Source organism: Anopheles nili, chromosome X, assembly GCF_943737925.1.
Source record: "Anopheles nili chromosome X, idAnoNiliSN_F5_01, whole genome shotgun sequence".
Taxonomy (NCBI): Eukaryota; Metazoa; Arthropoda; class Insecta; order Diptera; family Culicidae; genus Anopheles; species Anopheles nili.
The window spans coordinates 8,267,106-8,280,553 of record NC_071293.1 but is presented as its reverse complement, the minus strand read 5'-3'; the positions used below and the strand labels follow the sequence as shown (position 1 = coordinate 8,280,553).

Here is a 13,448-nt window from a genome sequence, read left to right as displayed (position 1 = left end):
GCCGCTTCACTGGCACAACCGGGTGGAAAAGGACGAACCGGAACCGCACGCTGTTGGGAGGAAAACTTCTTTAGTAGGTTATTTTTTTTTTCTTATAAAATAGGCCCAGACTCGAACCCACGTAGTCAGGATTCACTGGAAGCGTGTGAAAAACGGAGTGCGTGGGATAAACATATCATTCGGGAAAAGATACAAGCTCGTCCTCATTTACACTTAGAAAACTGTAGGTTATTAAAATGGAATAAGTACGCAGCAAGAAAACAAGCTTTAATCAATGTAAGACAAAGCTTTTAACGTTGTACCTGATAGATGAAGTACTTACTAAAAGCTCCAAGCTTAGCCACGAATTCAATAAACTTTGCAGCGATGAAAATCATGTGGAATAAATACTCTCCCATACTGTCTGCTAAACAGACGATATCGAATATTCTCAACTATAATTCACAGCAGTTCGAAAGCGTGCAGAAAGTGCTATTTTTCCTCTAACAAATTACACGATTTGATGCTGTTTTTGGTTGATGTTTTGTTATTATTTCAATATCGTTTGCGCTAGCTGTACAATGAAGGAACAGAACGCCGGTTCGTTCAGCGAATAAGACGTAAAATTTAGCATGGGTTTTAAAACTGGGCTCCCCAAAATCCGAACTTCCCGAGCAGCTGCCCATTCGGGCGACTTCTAACATCACAGCTCGTATATTAGCTAGCACTAAGATTGCATTTTTGCCATTCTATCCATCCCGTTTTAGGGATTTAGGGATGCCATTGCCGAAGGGCCACCTTCCATCTTCACCCAATCTTGCTTCGTTCGTCCCACGTCTTCTACATCGTGTCCCAGTCAGGTTAGGTTGGATTTCGTTTTTTCTAGTTGCTAAGCCCCCAAGCGGTGGCGATGGCTGGAGGTTTGGTGGGTATTGCGGAACCGGCCGCTTACAGGCGCGTCCAGTACATGGACGAGCGGATGCGCATGTAGTCGGGCAGGTTCTCAACCGGTCCGACGGCGGCAACGGCCGGGCATCGGTCGAAAATGTACTTCATCGCTACATCGCGCACATTCTGGGCAGTAACGCTCTGCGGGGTACATGAGAAAGAAGAGCATTTGTTAGTTTATCACCCATAGAGGTTTCCCGATCCGCTGGAAACGCAACACTTACGTCGATTCTCTGCTCCAGCTCGTGCAGCGGGATGCGACGGTTGTAGCAGAGCATCTGCCGACCGATGTCCTCGCAGATCGGTGTCGTTCCGTCCAGCTGCAGCAACATGTTCGTCTTGAGTAGGTTCTTGGCCCGTTCGACCTCACCCTCCGTCACCATGGTGCAGAGGCGCATCCATTCGTTCTGCACGTTGAACAGCATATCCTCGCACTTGAGCGGGTCACACACGAAGTAGATGCCCCACAGGCCGGTATCTTTGTAGCAGGTGTTGAACGACTGGTAGCTGTGGCATAGCCCATCGGTGGCGGAGGCCACAGCCAGTTTGGAAGCGTTATTGGCGCCACCACCCTGCGATCGGTCCCACGCACCGATTAGCGTGTTGGCCACCATCAGCGGCACGTTATCCTGATCCGTCCAGCCACAACCTTCCACCGCAATCGCAACATGTGCCAGTGGGAGCGAGTCATCGCGGACGCGTACCTCCGAGCCGGTGAACCGACACGTTGCCAAAGCCGGCGCTTTACCATCCACAGTCGAGCTTACTTTGCCGAGGCTTTGCTCGGCTAGGCGCACCAGATCGTCGTGGCGTACACCACCGGCCGCGGCCAGGACGATGCGCGGTGCCTTGTAGTGTGCATCAATGTACTGCTGCAGGTCCGGTTTGCCGATCGACTGGATGTTCTTCGTGGGTCCGAGGATGGTGTTACCGAGCGGGGTGGCCTGGTAAGCGGTAGCGTGCAGATGATCGAACACCACCTCCTGCAGGTTGCTCTCGACTTCCTGCATCTCACGCAGGATAACACCTCGCTCGCGCTCAATCTCCGATTCGCCGAGCTTCGAGTTTTGGATGATGTCGGACAAAATCTCGACCGCCTTTGGTACGTCCTTCGACAGGCACTTGGCGTAGAAGACGGTTTGTTCGCGGGACGTGTACGCGTTCAGGTGCGCGCCCATGTTCTCCACCTCCAGCTCGAGGTCGGTTTGGGAACGCTTCGCCGTGCCCTTGAAGGCCATGTGCTCCAGGAAGTGCGCCACACCATTGTTGTTATTGTCCTCATAGCGCGAGCCGGCATCAATCCACAGGCCAACGGTGGCCGTTTGGGAGCCGGAGTCTTCGCTTGCTACACGCAGCCCGCTGTTAAGCGTCGTTACCTCAGTCGGTGGCACATTGACCAGCGCAGCCCGGAACTCGGCCGCATTCGACACCTTGGTGCGCTGCAAATAAATGTAAATTGAAGAAAAAAACAGAACACATAAAAACGTATCCTACTATGGAGGTGGTGGTTTACGGAACTCCTCGTATCGTTGGTAAAGTAACCGTCCATTTTCATCTCCCTCGGGAAGCTGGATTCGTTTAAATAGCATTTTTCACCCCCACAAGGACAATGACGATACGCCGTTCGGATGGCGAAAGATGGTTCTTAATTACGTAATTCCGATTTCATCACCATCGTCGAGCGAGTCCGGGCCTGACAGTGGCCGGATTGGGACGGGACCGTTCGCACATGTGCTTACCCGGAGCAACAGCTGGTGGCCACGACTGTACGCCCGCAGGCCAGCCGAAAACTTCAGCAACGAAGCCATTGATTGTAGCGGAATTGTCTATTGATTGCGACGGTAACTTGGAAATAAAATCGGCAGCAGAAGTTCGCGAACACCGTCGAGACCAGCACAACGTTTCCTAGCGACCGTATTTTTTTTTCGCCTACTTCGAAGCGGTCAGCTGACAGTTGTCGATTGCGCAAATAAACCATAAGCAAATTGCTGTAGCTTTTTCACCAGGCACAATGAACATTCAAAAATATCGTTAATAGTTCACATTTATTTCAATTTTAACATATTTTCTGAAAAAAAGTGAAATTTTAATAAACGAATGTTTATTATTTAAGTTAACAAATTTCTTTTAAAGGCGAATAAGACTGAGAGTGGCGATTAAAAACATGGAAAATTAGCTATGCTTTTCAAATATTTTGAATAATTGAAACTACCGTGAACAATACAGCCAATGTTCTATTTAATTTTTTGAACTCTATATACAATTTTGTACGAAAAATACAGTAACTATATATACATATATATAGATATACATATCATATTGAGCAATACACATATCGTTTGTCTCTTCGAGCTTTGTATAATGTTTATTAACATATATCTTCTTAACACAAAATAACGTGATTTTTTTCAATTTAATTTGTTAACTACTGCTTGGATCATTTTCATACTTAATCGGTAAACCAGACCGCCCTTCTTCAATCAGAACCGGTTCATCTTGGCCGAGATTTTGTTGCAAACCTTGCCACGATCGGTTCGAGAAATAGTCTGCCGAACTAATGTGAGCTAGTTCATTCTTTCCTTTCGGAACCACGTCACTGCATTCGGCAGCCTCGGGATCCTTAACGGCCGGTTCTGTGCCTTCGGTATCCTGGGGCTTTCTAGCGCCCCGTGTCCTACCCGTAATCAAGCTCACATCCGGTGTGTCATTTTCCGCCTTAACCATCGCTGCCACTTCCTCGACATCCGAATGCAAACGTCCGCTAGGCAACAAGTCGGCAAAGTTGATCGTATAGCTCAGGCACAGTTTCTCCCGCCAGGCAGGATTAAGAGCCATCTCGGCCTCGAACACGGACACCAGCGGTCGGAAAAAGGTGTCACGAGACGTAAAGGTGTCATTTTCAGGGCATCCCACCAGCACAAAGCAGTCGATGTCGATGAAGTTAGCCAGCTTTTCTGGATTCACCTTGCCGATGGATATGATGTACGTGCGGACACCGTGCGCCTTTGCTAATCGTTGTATTCGGGACACAATTTCCAGATAGCCTCTGGTGGAAAGTGTGGCCACAACTATCCCGATCGAGCCGGCATCCTTGCACCGCTCAATGGCGTAGTATCTGCGCCGCAACCACTTAGCACCGACCGCATCCGTTGCCTCGAGCTGTGAGGATTCGCGGTTAGGATCATACAGGTACCATTGGGAAGTTGTGAGAGCGACCGCTGTGTTGAAGAAGCTTAAATTATCCTTCCCGATGTACACTGCTGGGCAATCCGATACATGCGGTGTATCGAATTTCCAACACAGTACATCAGGTTCTTCGTCGGTGTCAGCTAAAACGGCCATCTTCATGAGCGGGAAGCGATTCACAAGGGTTGCCTTCATTTCGGTTACAGCGTTGGAATAACCAACATCGTAGAAACAGGTAAACTGTGAATGTTGGTCAGGAAACGTCTTTGACAATGCGTCGAGCAGGTGATCCTGATTTAGGGTCAAATTAAGGAATATGTACAGAACCGGAATCTTTGCCACCTTGCTGAGGCAAGCATGACCAAAATGTATGATGCCATCGGCGGTTGCATGGGATGCTGCAATTTCGTCCACACAGCAACTCCCATAGGAAGTGTCGCCTAATACGAAAATGCTCACATCTTCCGTCAAAAGGGTTTGCACTTCGGTAACCATTTGTACACTGTACCGCAACAGGTTGTCGGGAAACTGAAGTGCAATCTAAAAATATGATAAAAAGTTCACATTAATCCACTGCAAACGTTTATAATAAAATCGATAAATTTGTTATGTTATTTTCCGAAAACGATGAGATTAAAATTCAAACGAATGACAAAGCACGGAAGTTATCCAATTAAACTTATCTAGTATGAATTTTGAGGGCTCTATAACCCAAACCGTTCACGTGTTTCAAGTTCAAACTGTGTCGGGTTCGAGTTTTAAAATTATTCAGGAACCACACGAATGGTGTCGGCTTCAAATTGTGTTCAAACAACTCTTAGTTAAGATAATCATTGAAATTTTATAGCCCATTTAATCATTAAGTCGTTCCTGTTTCGTATCCATATCCATTCATTCTCTTTTTCGTTAAATTTTGTTTTTTTAATACTTTACAATGTATTAGCTCTTTCGTTAAACCTATATGATGAAAAACGAAAAATTTTATATGACCACGTGATGAACGCCACTCAGCTCATTCTCAATCCAAATCTAAACTGAAGAATTTCAGAATTGAATGAATATAAAATACATGCGTACTGATTGAACTTCAAAATTCTTTAGTTTTTCAATCCCTTCTCTGGAACTTGCTTGTTGTTGCATGATTGTTGTTCTACATTTCAATGTTATCATGAACATTACTTATAAGGGATTAATACAACTACCCCAAGAGCTCGTAAGTAAAAACATCAGGAAAATGAATAGATAGATTTGTCTGGTAGATGAAACAAATAGTAAATATTTTACGCGTTTCAAATGTGATTTTTCGATCCATCGTAGACAGCGGTCTCTCTGCTGATCATTCCAAATTTCGCTTAACAACTGGTATTCGGTAATGCTTCCACATTTATTTTTTTCAATACTATCACTGGTGCTGAAAGCAGAGCTCATAATTGCACGCGCGAATAAACTTCTCAATCGGTTTATTTTAATCAATATATATGTTATTTATATTCTTGCGATTACAATAAATCGAGGCACTTTTGACAGGCACGTGCATAATGACAGTAACAATGACATTTCGTCGTTATTTTGCCAACATTATGAACGTTAACTAACGGAAACTACTCAAAACAACTTTTCCATCATAGCAACATTAGCTTCAGACAAAAGTAACAATCATTTTTAAGGAAATAAACAACGTACAAATGTTTAGGTTAAAACATGAATGATAATTTATTCTCTGTAGAGTTTAATTTACCATGTTAATAAAAGATTAAAACATCCAATTACTTATCAGCGGATCGGGAACGTTTGATATTATGCTTCAGCACCTCCGGTGTAAGTGGGATTGTAAATTTCGGCAGACGGCGACTAAATTTAGGTGATTTTAAGGAAGGGAGCGGGGTTGCCTCAAAATGACGTTGTTTTTTCGTTTCCTCTTCATGTTTTTGCTTTAGCTTATTTTGTTTAGCTTTATATATATTCGCGTATTGATAGTTACGATCGTAGACATCCGAACCAACGTTTTTCTTTAACTCGTCTTGAGCTGCAATCTTTTTGGTATTTACGTTTGATTGATTCTCAACCAAGTACGTTTCGTTAAAACTAACGTCGTTACACTTTTCCTCTTTGATTGTTTCCTTCGCATTTTTTGAATCTGGTGGATTAGTTGGTCGAGCTTAAAAGAACAAACATCGGGTTTTAATAGAATCTCAAAGCGTAACACATTACATTTACACTAACTTACCAGCCATTGATAAATATTGCTTGATTTAATATTTTTCAAAGTTATTGTGGAGTTTTATAGCGGAATGTTTAATGAAGTCGTAAGAGTTAAGAACGCCAATCCCACTTTAAAATGCTTGAAGTAAAATGAATCCCAACAGCCAGTCTGACGTCTACCGTTTGAATGCTTTATTTATTTTTTCCTGCGTAATCCGTACGTCATTGTTTTAATAACATCTGTTATTAGGAATCTGACAAATTTAAAAATCCCTGTTGGTAGTTCTTTTATACCTTTTGTATCTTTAGTACTCCGTTATAAAATATTATCATGACTTGAGCCATGCGAGTCTGTTAAAAAATTCACTGTGTACTTTAGCCTTTGGATTGAGTAACATTTCTAATAAAAACAGGCAGTTAATGAAAACATTTATTTTTTTATGCAACGTAATATTCCATTTGTTCAATTACACATAATTATTGTTTATGCACACGTTATGTTCAATACATTTCGCTATAATCATTCGTCAGGTTTTGGTTGTTCGATAAATAAAATCACGTGCCCAAGCGTGTAACGGCCTCAAATTCTTATGATTGGAAAATAAACTTAAGTATTTTTTTAAATTACAAACAATAGTTGGGTCAACGAAGAATTTTGAAATCAATTTTTAAAAACTCTTTCGAGGTCTAATGATCGTTGTGTGATGATTTTAGCGCTGTATGAATATGTTGCCTAACATATAATTTCTCGCTTCGAACCATCATCATTGCTTGAACAGCCCCCCTCAAAACTCAAAACTGCTCCGGATCGGTTCGATTGGGAGCACCATGTTCCAGCCGCATGACGCACATCACTAGCACCGTGACACCGCTCAGCATACAGTACAAGGGTGTAAGTGAACGGGATAAATTGTGGCCACGACTCCGCCATGCGATAAACAAAGCCACCAGCCTAGCGCACTCTCGCTCGCGCAACCCGCGAAACGGTTCATCGACGTGTGCCTCACGTTATGTTTCTCTAGCGCTCCACCGCATCCGGCATGCTCCACGCGGCAGTGCGAGCGAGACTTCACGCGCGACCCACCGCACCAGGCGTAGTGCGCTACCGATGAACGGGACGTGCGCGCGCGTGTATGAGTGCGACCGTCCGCTCGAGCACATGCCAAACGCATGCCGTTTGTTTCGAAAACGCATGGGCCAAAGCGCGCGCAAGAACGAGCTGGCCACAGCGGACCCGTGCGGCAGAGCGAAATGGCAAACCCAGCAAACGGGAACCCGACAACCCTGAAGCACATCGGCTAACACCGACGTCGGTAGTTGGCTGCAGAAAGTACCACAGTAACGCGCGGTTCCGCGGCTCCTAGCAGCGTCAATCACAGCAACTTCATCAACCACGACGGTAAGTGTGGGGTTCTTTGCCCTTTTTTTTTCTTCTCTCCTTCCGCGGGGCGGTTCCCAACCACCCCAATTGTTGCCCGCTTCCCGTGGTGTTTTTCCGCTGCAATTCTTCTGTGCTAAACGTTTGCTTTGGGACGATTCCTATCGCTGCGGGTCAGTGTGCGTCCAGCTGTGTGTGCGGTTTTGCGTGGCGCTGGCTCTCAAGAACAACAACATCCCGTCACGGTGTGTTAGGGCTCGCCAAGCGAAAGGGTCGAGTGCCTTCTTCCGACCCTCTGCTATAGGCGTGTGTATGTTTCGGAGTGTGTGTGCGTGCACGTGTGTGAGCAGTTTGTGCCAAAGAATGCGGCCCACACCACACACCATCTGCACGAACTGCTTCTGCACAGGCTGACAGGTGAGCAGGCCAATGCGGGCCCTAGCTCTGGAGCGATGGCGCGCGCGCCATTTTGCCTATTCATTAGTGTAAAATCGCTCGTTTTGGTCGTCGCTTGCTGGGGTCCTTTCCTTCCAACCACAAACCCCCTGTTTTCAAGGCACGCGCTGGAAGGATTCCTCCCGTTATCGCGCTATAAAGAAAGGGGAAAAATCCCACCCAAAAGAAGAGAAAAGAAAACCATCCCATCCCGTGCGCCTGTTGTGTGACGGTTTGGCGTCCGCTGGTGAGCCGGTGTGCGTGAGGCATCGTGCCCGTCGGCGGTATGTTTTTTGTTATTGTTGCTGATGGTGTTGCGTTTATTTTCGGCAACTCCGGCGCCTGGAGCGTGGAAAACATCCGCGCCCAGTTTTCCTTCCACCCTGCCTGCGGTCGGGTGAATAAAATAGCAACACATTTCAAATTGGCAACCCAGTGGGCCATGTCGTGGGGGAAAATGGTGAAAATGCGCCTGTCTGCCCGGACTAGGAGTGGCGCGTGGAAAAGAGTGGGAGGGATGAGGGAAAATTCCTTGAAAATCCGTCCTCTCAAAGCCCGACCGCCGAAAGTAGACACACGCTCGGTTCTGGTGAGCATCTGTGCTTGAATCCTTCAAAAGGCCCCTTTTGCTTGCTGGCGAGGTTTTTTTTTCTTCCCCTGAGCGTCATCAATTGCATAATGACGAGCCGCTGGAAATGCGGAAAAACACAGCACACACCAAAAATGGGGCCTCTCGCGGGTGGATCAAATACCCCGCCCTTCGAATGGTGGCTTATCGCGCTTCGAAATTTGAGGAAAGTGTGTCTTTATCTCGCATTATCTCAAGCGCCTTTCAGGCCCTTATCTGTCCGCATTTAGGGCTGCGCTTTTCGAGGCGGTTTCAGTTCGAGCCTAAATAGGTGTGAAGCAGATGTTTTCGTAGAGGGTAGAAGTCGTTTGTGGTGTCCTTTTCTTTGGTCCTGTCTTGGGAATTTTTAGAGATTCGATTCAGATTCGAGAGGCTAATTGTAGGGAAATTATTTAACACTACTTTACTGCTAATTGCACAGATTTGCTGCGTTATTTCTACTCTTCTGTACTCATCTTTATTTGCTCTCTTTTGTACCATCATTTTCTGCTATTTATTATTGTTTATTTTCTTCTGATGCATATTGCACGTTCTTCTTTTCAGTTATTTATTCTATTTGTCAATTGCTGTCGCATTTCTTTTTAGTATAACTATCCGCTTCTTACTCTTTAACGGCTTTGCATTTTTTTTAAATACTTAATTTCATTTTTTATCTTAAATTAGAGCCAGAAACAATTTTCGTTTCTGAACGGGTAGAATTATGACCCCAAACTGGTCAATAAAATATATCAGCTCGAGCAAAACGAGCTGCGCGGATAAAAAATTCGCTCCCACAAAACCCCAACGGCTAAACGCACAAGGCAAAATGTTGATTCGCCATGTCCATGAGCTGCATTCTTCTCGGTACTCCTATCGTAATGTGTACTTTTTAGAGGCCGCACGTTTTTGCGCACTTTTTTATCGCTCCTTTTTCTCGGCTTTCAACTTGCAACCGCCGGGAGCATGGCTCTGTTAACGTTTACTAAGCGATTTGTTTTTTCTTCTCTTATTTCTTTTTCTTTATCTAAACACTCTTTTCATAGGTATAAATACCCCGTACGTGTGGCGCGAATTTTGGTGATAAACCACAGGGATGGGGGGATCGACTAGGGATTGTAAAATTGTGTTGCTTAAAAAGCCGGTGGACGTTATAGCAAAAAAAAACTCCCCTTTTCTGGGATCCCCAGCTGTGTGGTTCCATTTATGTGGGCATAAATCATGCCCTTTCACACACAATTCCCGAAATTGTTCAACATTCGAATGGGTTGACGAAATACGATTGCCTTTTTTTTTATTGTTACCTTCCCGTGATCGATGCTTTCTCTGACGTCTGGAAGCCGTCACACGCCGTTTTAGTGCGCGTTCGTTTACAATACGTTCGCTTAATACTTTGCCCGAAAACAAACAAAAAAAATAAATCGTCAATTCAAACCTCCCGCACGGCATTGTGGGCGATTTACAAAAGTTTTTTTTTTAAATTTCCTCCCCCAAGCCTATGGTTGCCTTCCCGTCTCCCCTCTCCCTCACCTTTCCCTTCTTTTCACTCATCGCGCAGGGAATCGCGAATCAATCGTTTAGCCTCCGGTTAGGCGAAAAATTAAAACAAAAATCCTTGCATTCCCTCTCGCTTGGTGTCTGCTGTACATTATCAGCAGCGAGAGCGAGAGAGAGAGAGAGCATATGTATCCCACCTGCTAACCTGCTTTCGGTGCCCTCCACCCACAGCACCCACAAAAACCGCGTGGGGTGGGGTGGGTTTTTCTTCTTTCAGTGTGACGCGAACCGCCCCTCCACCACATCCGGAACGCGCGTACATTGGTGGTGGTAGGTTTCGGTGCCGAAATAGTGTGAATATTCAGGGGGCGGCAGCACACGCACGCAGCGTTATTAGTAGTCCATCAACCAACCCGTCTCCTCCCTTGCGCCGGCCAAGATTGCACCCCCCCCCACCCTCTCTCTTCCAAACCCTCCTCTCCCTCTCTTGAAGCAATCAATCGAAAAACAAAAAATCCCCTCGTGTGTGGGGTGCGGCTGCGAGCGAAGGGGGAGAGATCGAGATCGACCATCAACCGAACGAGAGAGAGAGAGAGAGAGTACAAAGGAGAGAAAGTGATAAAGCACCGCAGAGAGAGAGAGGGAGAGAGAGAGAGAGCTCTGAACAATCAACTCGACGGCAGATTGGCTGGAGAGAACGTCTACTACAGTGACGTCGGCTACTAACACCACTACGAGCCTCTCTATCCAGATTAAAACGGTGCTGTGTTCATCGACCTGATCGTTTTCGAGTAGTGTCCAGTGTGTAACTGTGTGTTGTGTGTGTGTGTGTTGTGTGTGTACGTGATCTACGTCTAGCGTGGCTCTGTGTGTGCGTGCGTGTGTGTGTGTCTCATACACATTCGCACATTCCCTCCACCCATCGGGGTGGCACGCGCGCGCGTGTGTGTGTGATCCGTAACTACGTCAGCTGCTGGGGACCTCTGCAGGAGGTCCAAAAACACCTCCACAAGAACCTCCCGAGCTTCAACGAGGCCAGACAAGAGACGCCAGAAAAACAGGGCTCTCTTCAACACCTTCAACCCGCTGCAGGTGAGTGAGTCGAGTCCTACAGGGAGGATGGCGCTGTCAGGCTGGCTGATCACTGAGACGCCGAGGTTAGTCATGCTGAACCAACCTGAACGCCTCTCACGGTCAGTAATGGGCGATAGAAGCACCGATTCCGAACGTCTGGTGGCGTTTCACGGACGTTCAAGTTCAGCGGAACGTCAGACAGCTGATATGCTGCTGCACTCAGCCATGCCTCGGGGTGAGGTTTATCTCTGAACGGGTAGGCTAGCAGCTGCCTTTAAGCTGCTTCTCTCGAGCCAACGTTTGAAGAATCAAAATCTCCTCTAATAGTGCGTCTTAACTGCTGCTGCACTTCCTGACACACCATCAGGTTCCAGGGTCCTGCGAGATGTCCCTTTTCCTATCCCTCGTTCGACCGGAAAAGTCGATCGCTACCAAAAAAGGATGACCCTAACATCCCAAGGTCGCAGTGTCCTCAACAGGTTTATCACTTGGATGCCTTATAGAAGGTTCACTCTCCATTAACTAAGAGAGCGAGTGAGAGAGCGAAAAAAAAACAGGTCGAACGTCAGCTTATCAGCCATCCGGACCCGGATCGAAGTTTTCCGCGTTTTTGTCCGCGACATTCCACGAGAGAACTCCCCTCTAGAGCCCTGTTTTGGAGCGAACCCTAGACCTAGACATTCCGCTCGAAGGCTTCTCGGCGACGTTTTAGTGCGCTATAATTGCAGCAGCGACCCTGGAAGCTGGATGCCGTTGTGCACGAGATGGTGGGAGGTGCATTTACGGACGCAAGAATCCCGTGCCCTTTTTCGGGAGTACCGTGTGGCCTCGGCTGTTTGTCAGGTTTGGGGGCTGGAAGTCCTTCGCCGGATGTGAAAAGTTGGCCATCGTGAGAGAATACACACCCGCGTGCGCGAGTGGCCATGTTTGGAGGTGCCCCGAGGAGTGTGTGTGTGTTCGCTGGAGTTGTGGATGTCCGCCTTTTTTGGGCATCCACAGGCACGTCAGAATACCTGACCGTTGACTTCCAACCAACTAGACAACCTTGGTTCTTGATTGCGTGCTGTCTTAGAACAAGTATCCTGTATTCCTTTGACAGATGGTCGTTGAATAGCCATGTCTACTGCCTTTGAACGGAGTGATCTACTCACGCAACCTGATATAGGTCGAATGGGCTTTTTATTTTCGTTCTTTCAAGAACCTGAACCACCTAAACCTTTCTCTAATCACGTGGGTGCTCAGTAATGCGGTCATATCGGTGGGTGTCAGTAGCTTTCAAGCAACGTATTACTTCACCCAAGCTGTACGCAGAATCCAGTTCTTGTGGGTTAGCGACAGGTGGGCATAACACGCAGCAGGTTAATACCAGCCCACGACCTGACCAACTTCTCACGGATAATGAATTGCAACTCAGACACTAGGGTCTTATCCCAGCTTATTCTAGAGACTGCGCTCTTCATTCATCATCTTTCGGGCTTAAATTCTCCCCCTAGTATTACTGCAACACACCACCCCACTCGGAATGCGTATTTTTCATGAAATGTCCTAATCATCTGATGTCTCTCGAGCGCGTTTGACAAATGGTCGTCACCACGACGCCTCTTTGGCCGCAATCAGCAAACGGGCGCGAAACGAGCCGCGAAGAGAAGTACAACCCCGCCGCGGGTTGTATTTATAACAACCAGTGGGGCGTAAATTAAATTTCTACACCACTTCCGGGGCCATTTCTTCCCCCCCCCCCTGCCTACCCCCTCCCATCCCTCCTTCTTACAGCAACGTCGGCAGGTTGGCAAATAGCGCGCGAAGGCGCTACATTTGGCAGCGCCCTCTATCGCCGGCCACATGAGGATGTGGGTTATTTATTTTTCCCGGCTGGGTTTCTCGGCGGTCGGCCTTCTCAATTAAAATTTAATTACCCCCCCTTGGTGGGCGCCATTTTCCACCCACCGTGCGTTGCGGGTCACGTCTCCTAAGGATTTCCCTCTAGGGATTTTTGGGAAGATGTCACAGTAGTCTCTCAAATTTTAAGCAAAGAAATTAACTCTTTCCAACGGAGAGAAGGGGTTTATCATCGTCTCATATCCTTTCTAAAGGCTTTGAAGGTGATGAGGAACCTCAAGAAATGAGGTCCTTACTGAGTAGGTC

General features: G+C 46.7%; 2 protein-coding genes across 2 annotated transcripts; both read right to left on the bottom strand.

The window, feature by feature from the left end:
• Positions 1-510: 510 nt before the first annotated feature.
• Positions 511-2,794, bottom strand: LOC128729342 (mitochondrial-processing peptidase subunit beta). Its single transcript, XM_053823019.1, has 3 exons — positions 2,667-2,794; positions 1,152-2,366; positions 511-1,068 (listed from the first exon to the last, which is right to left on the bottom strand). Exons 1-3 carry the CDS (start codon positions 2,733-2,735, stop codon positions 928-930), a joined length of 1,425 nt encoding a protein of 474 aa, XP_053678994.1. The 5' UTR covers positions 2,736-2,794; the 3' UTR covers positions 511-927.
• Positions 2,795-3,348: 554 nt separating this feature from the next.
• On the bottom strand, positions 3,349-5,541 carry LOC128728892 (2-(3-amino-3-carboxypropyl)histidine synthase subunit 2). The gene is made up of 2 exons (XM_053822543.1): positions 5,398-5,541; positions 3,349-4,653 (listed from the first exon to the last, which is right to left on the bottom strand). The coding sequence occupies exons 1-2, from the start codon at positions 5,539-5,541 to the stop codon at positions 3,349-3,351; spliced, it is 1,449 nt and encodes a 482-aa protein (XP_053678518.1).
• Positions 5,542-13,448: the final 7,907 nt, after the last annotated feature.

What these genes read in the sequence shown, in the direction of transcription:
- LOC128729342 (XM_053823019.1), bottom strand. Translation starts at nt 2,735, where the DNA reads ATGGCTTCGTTGCTGAAGTTTTCGGCTGGCCTGCGGGCGTACAGTCGT. An exon ending in GCCACCAGCTGTTGCTCCGG is followed by an intron (nt 2,367 to 2,666) that starts GTAAGCACATGT and finishes ATTTATTTGCAG; the next exon opens with CGCACCAAGGTGTCGAATGC. An exon ending in AGCTGGAGCAGAGAATCGAC is followed by an intron (nt 1,069 to 1,151) that starts GTAAGTGTTGCG and finishes TGTACCCCGCAG; the next exon opens with AGCGTTACTGCCCAGAATGT.
- LOC128728892 (XM_053822543.1), bottom strand. Translation starts at nt 5,541, where the DNA reads ATGAGCTCTGCTTTCAGCACCAGTGATAGTATTGAAAAAAATAAATGT. An exon ending in AAAAATCACATTTGAAACGC is followed by an intron (nt 4,654 to 5,397) that starts GTAAAATATTTA and finishes TCATATTTTTAG; the next exon opens with ATTGCACTTCAGTTTCCCGA.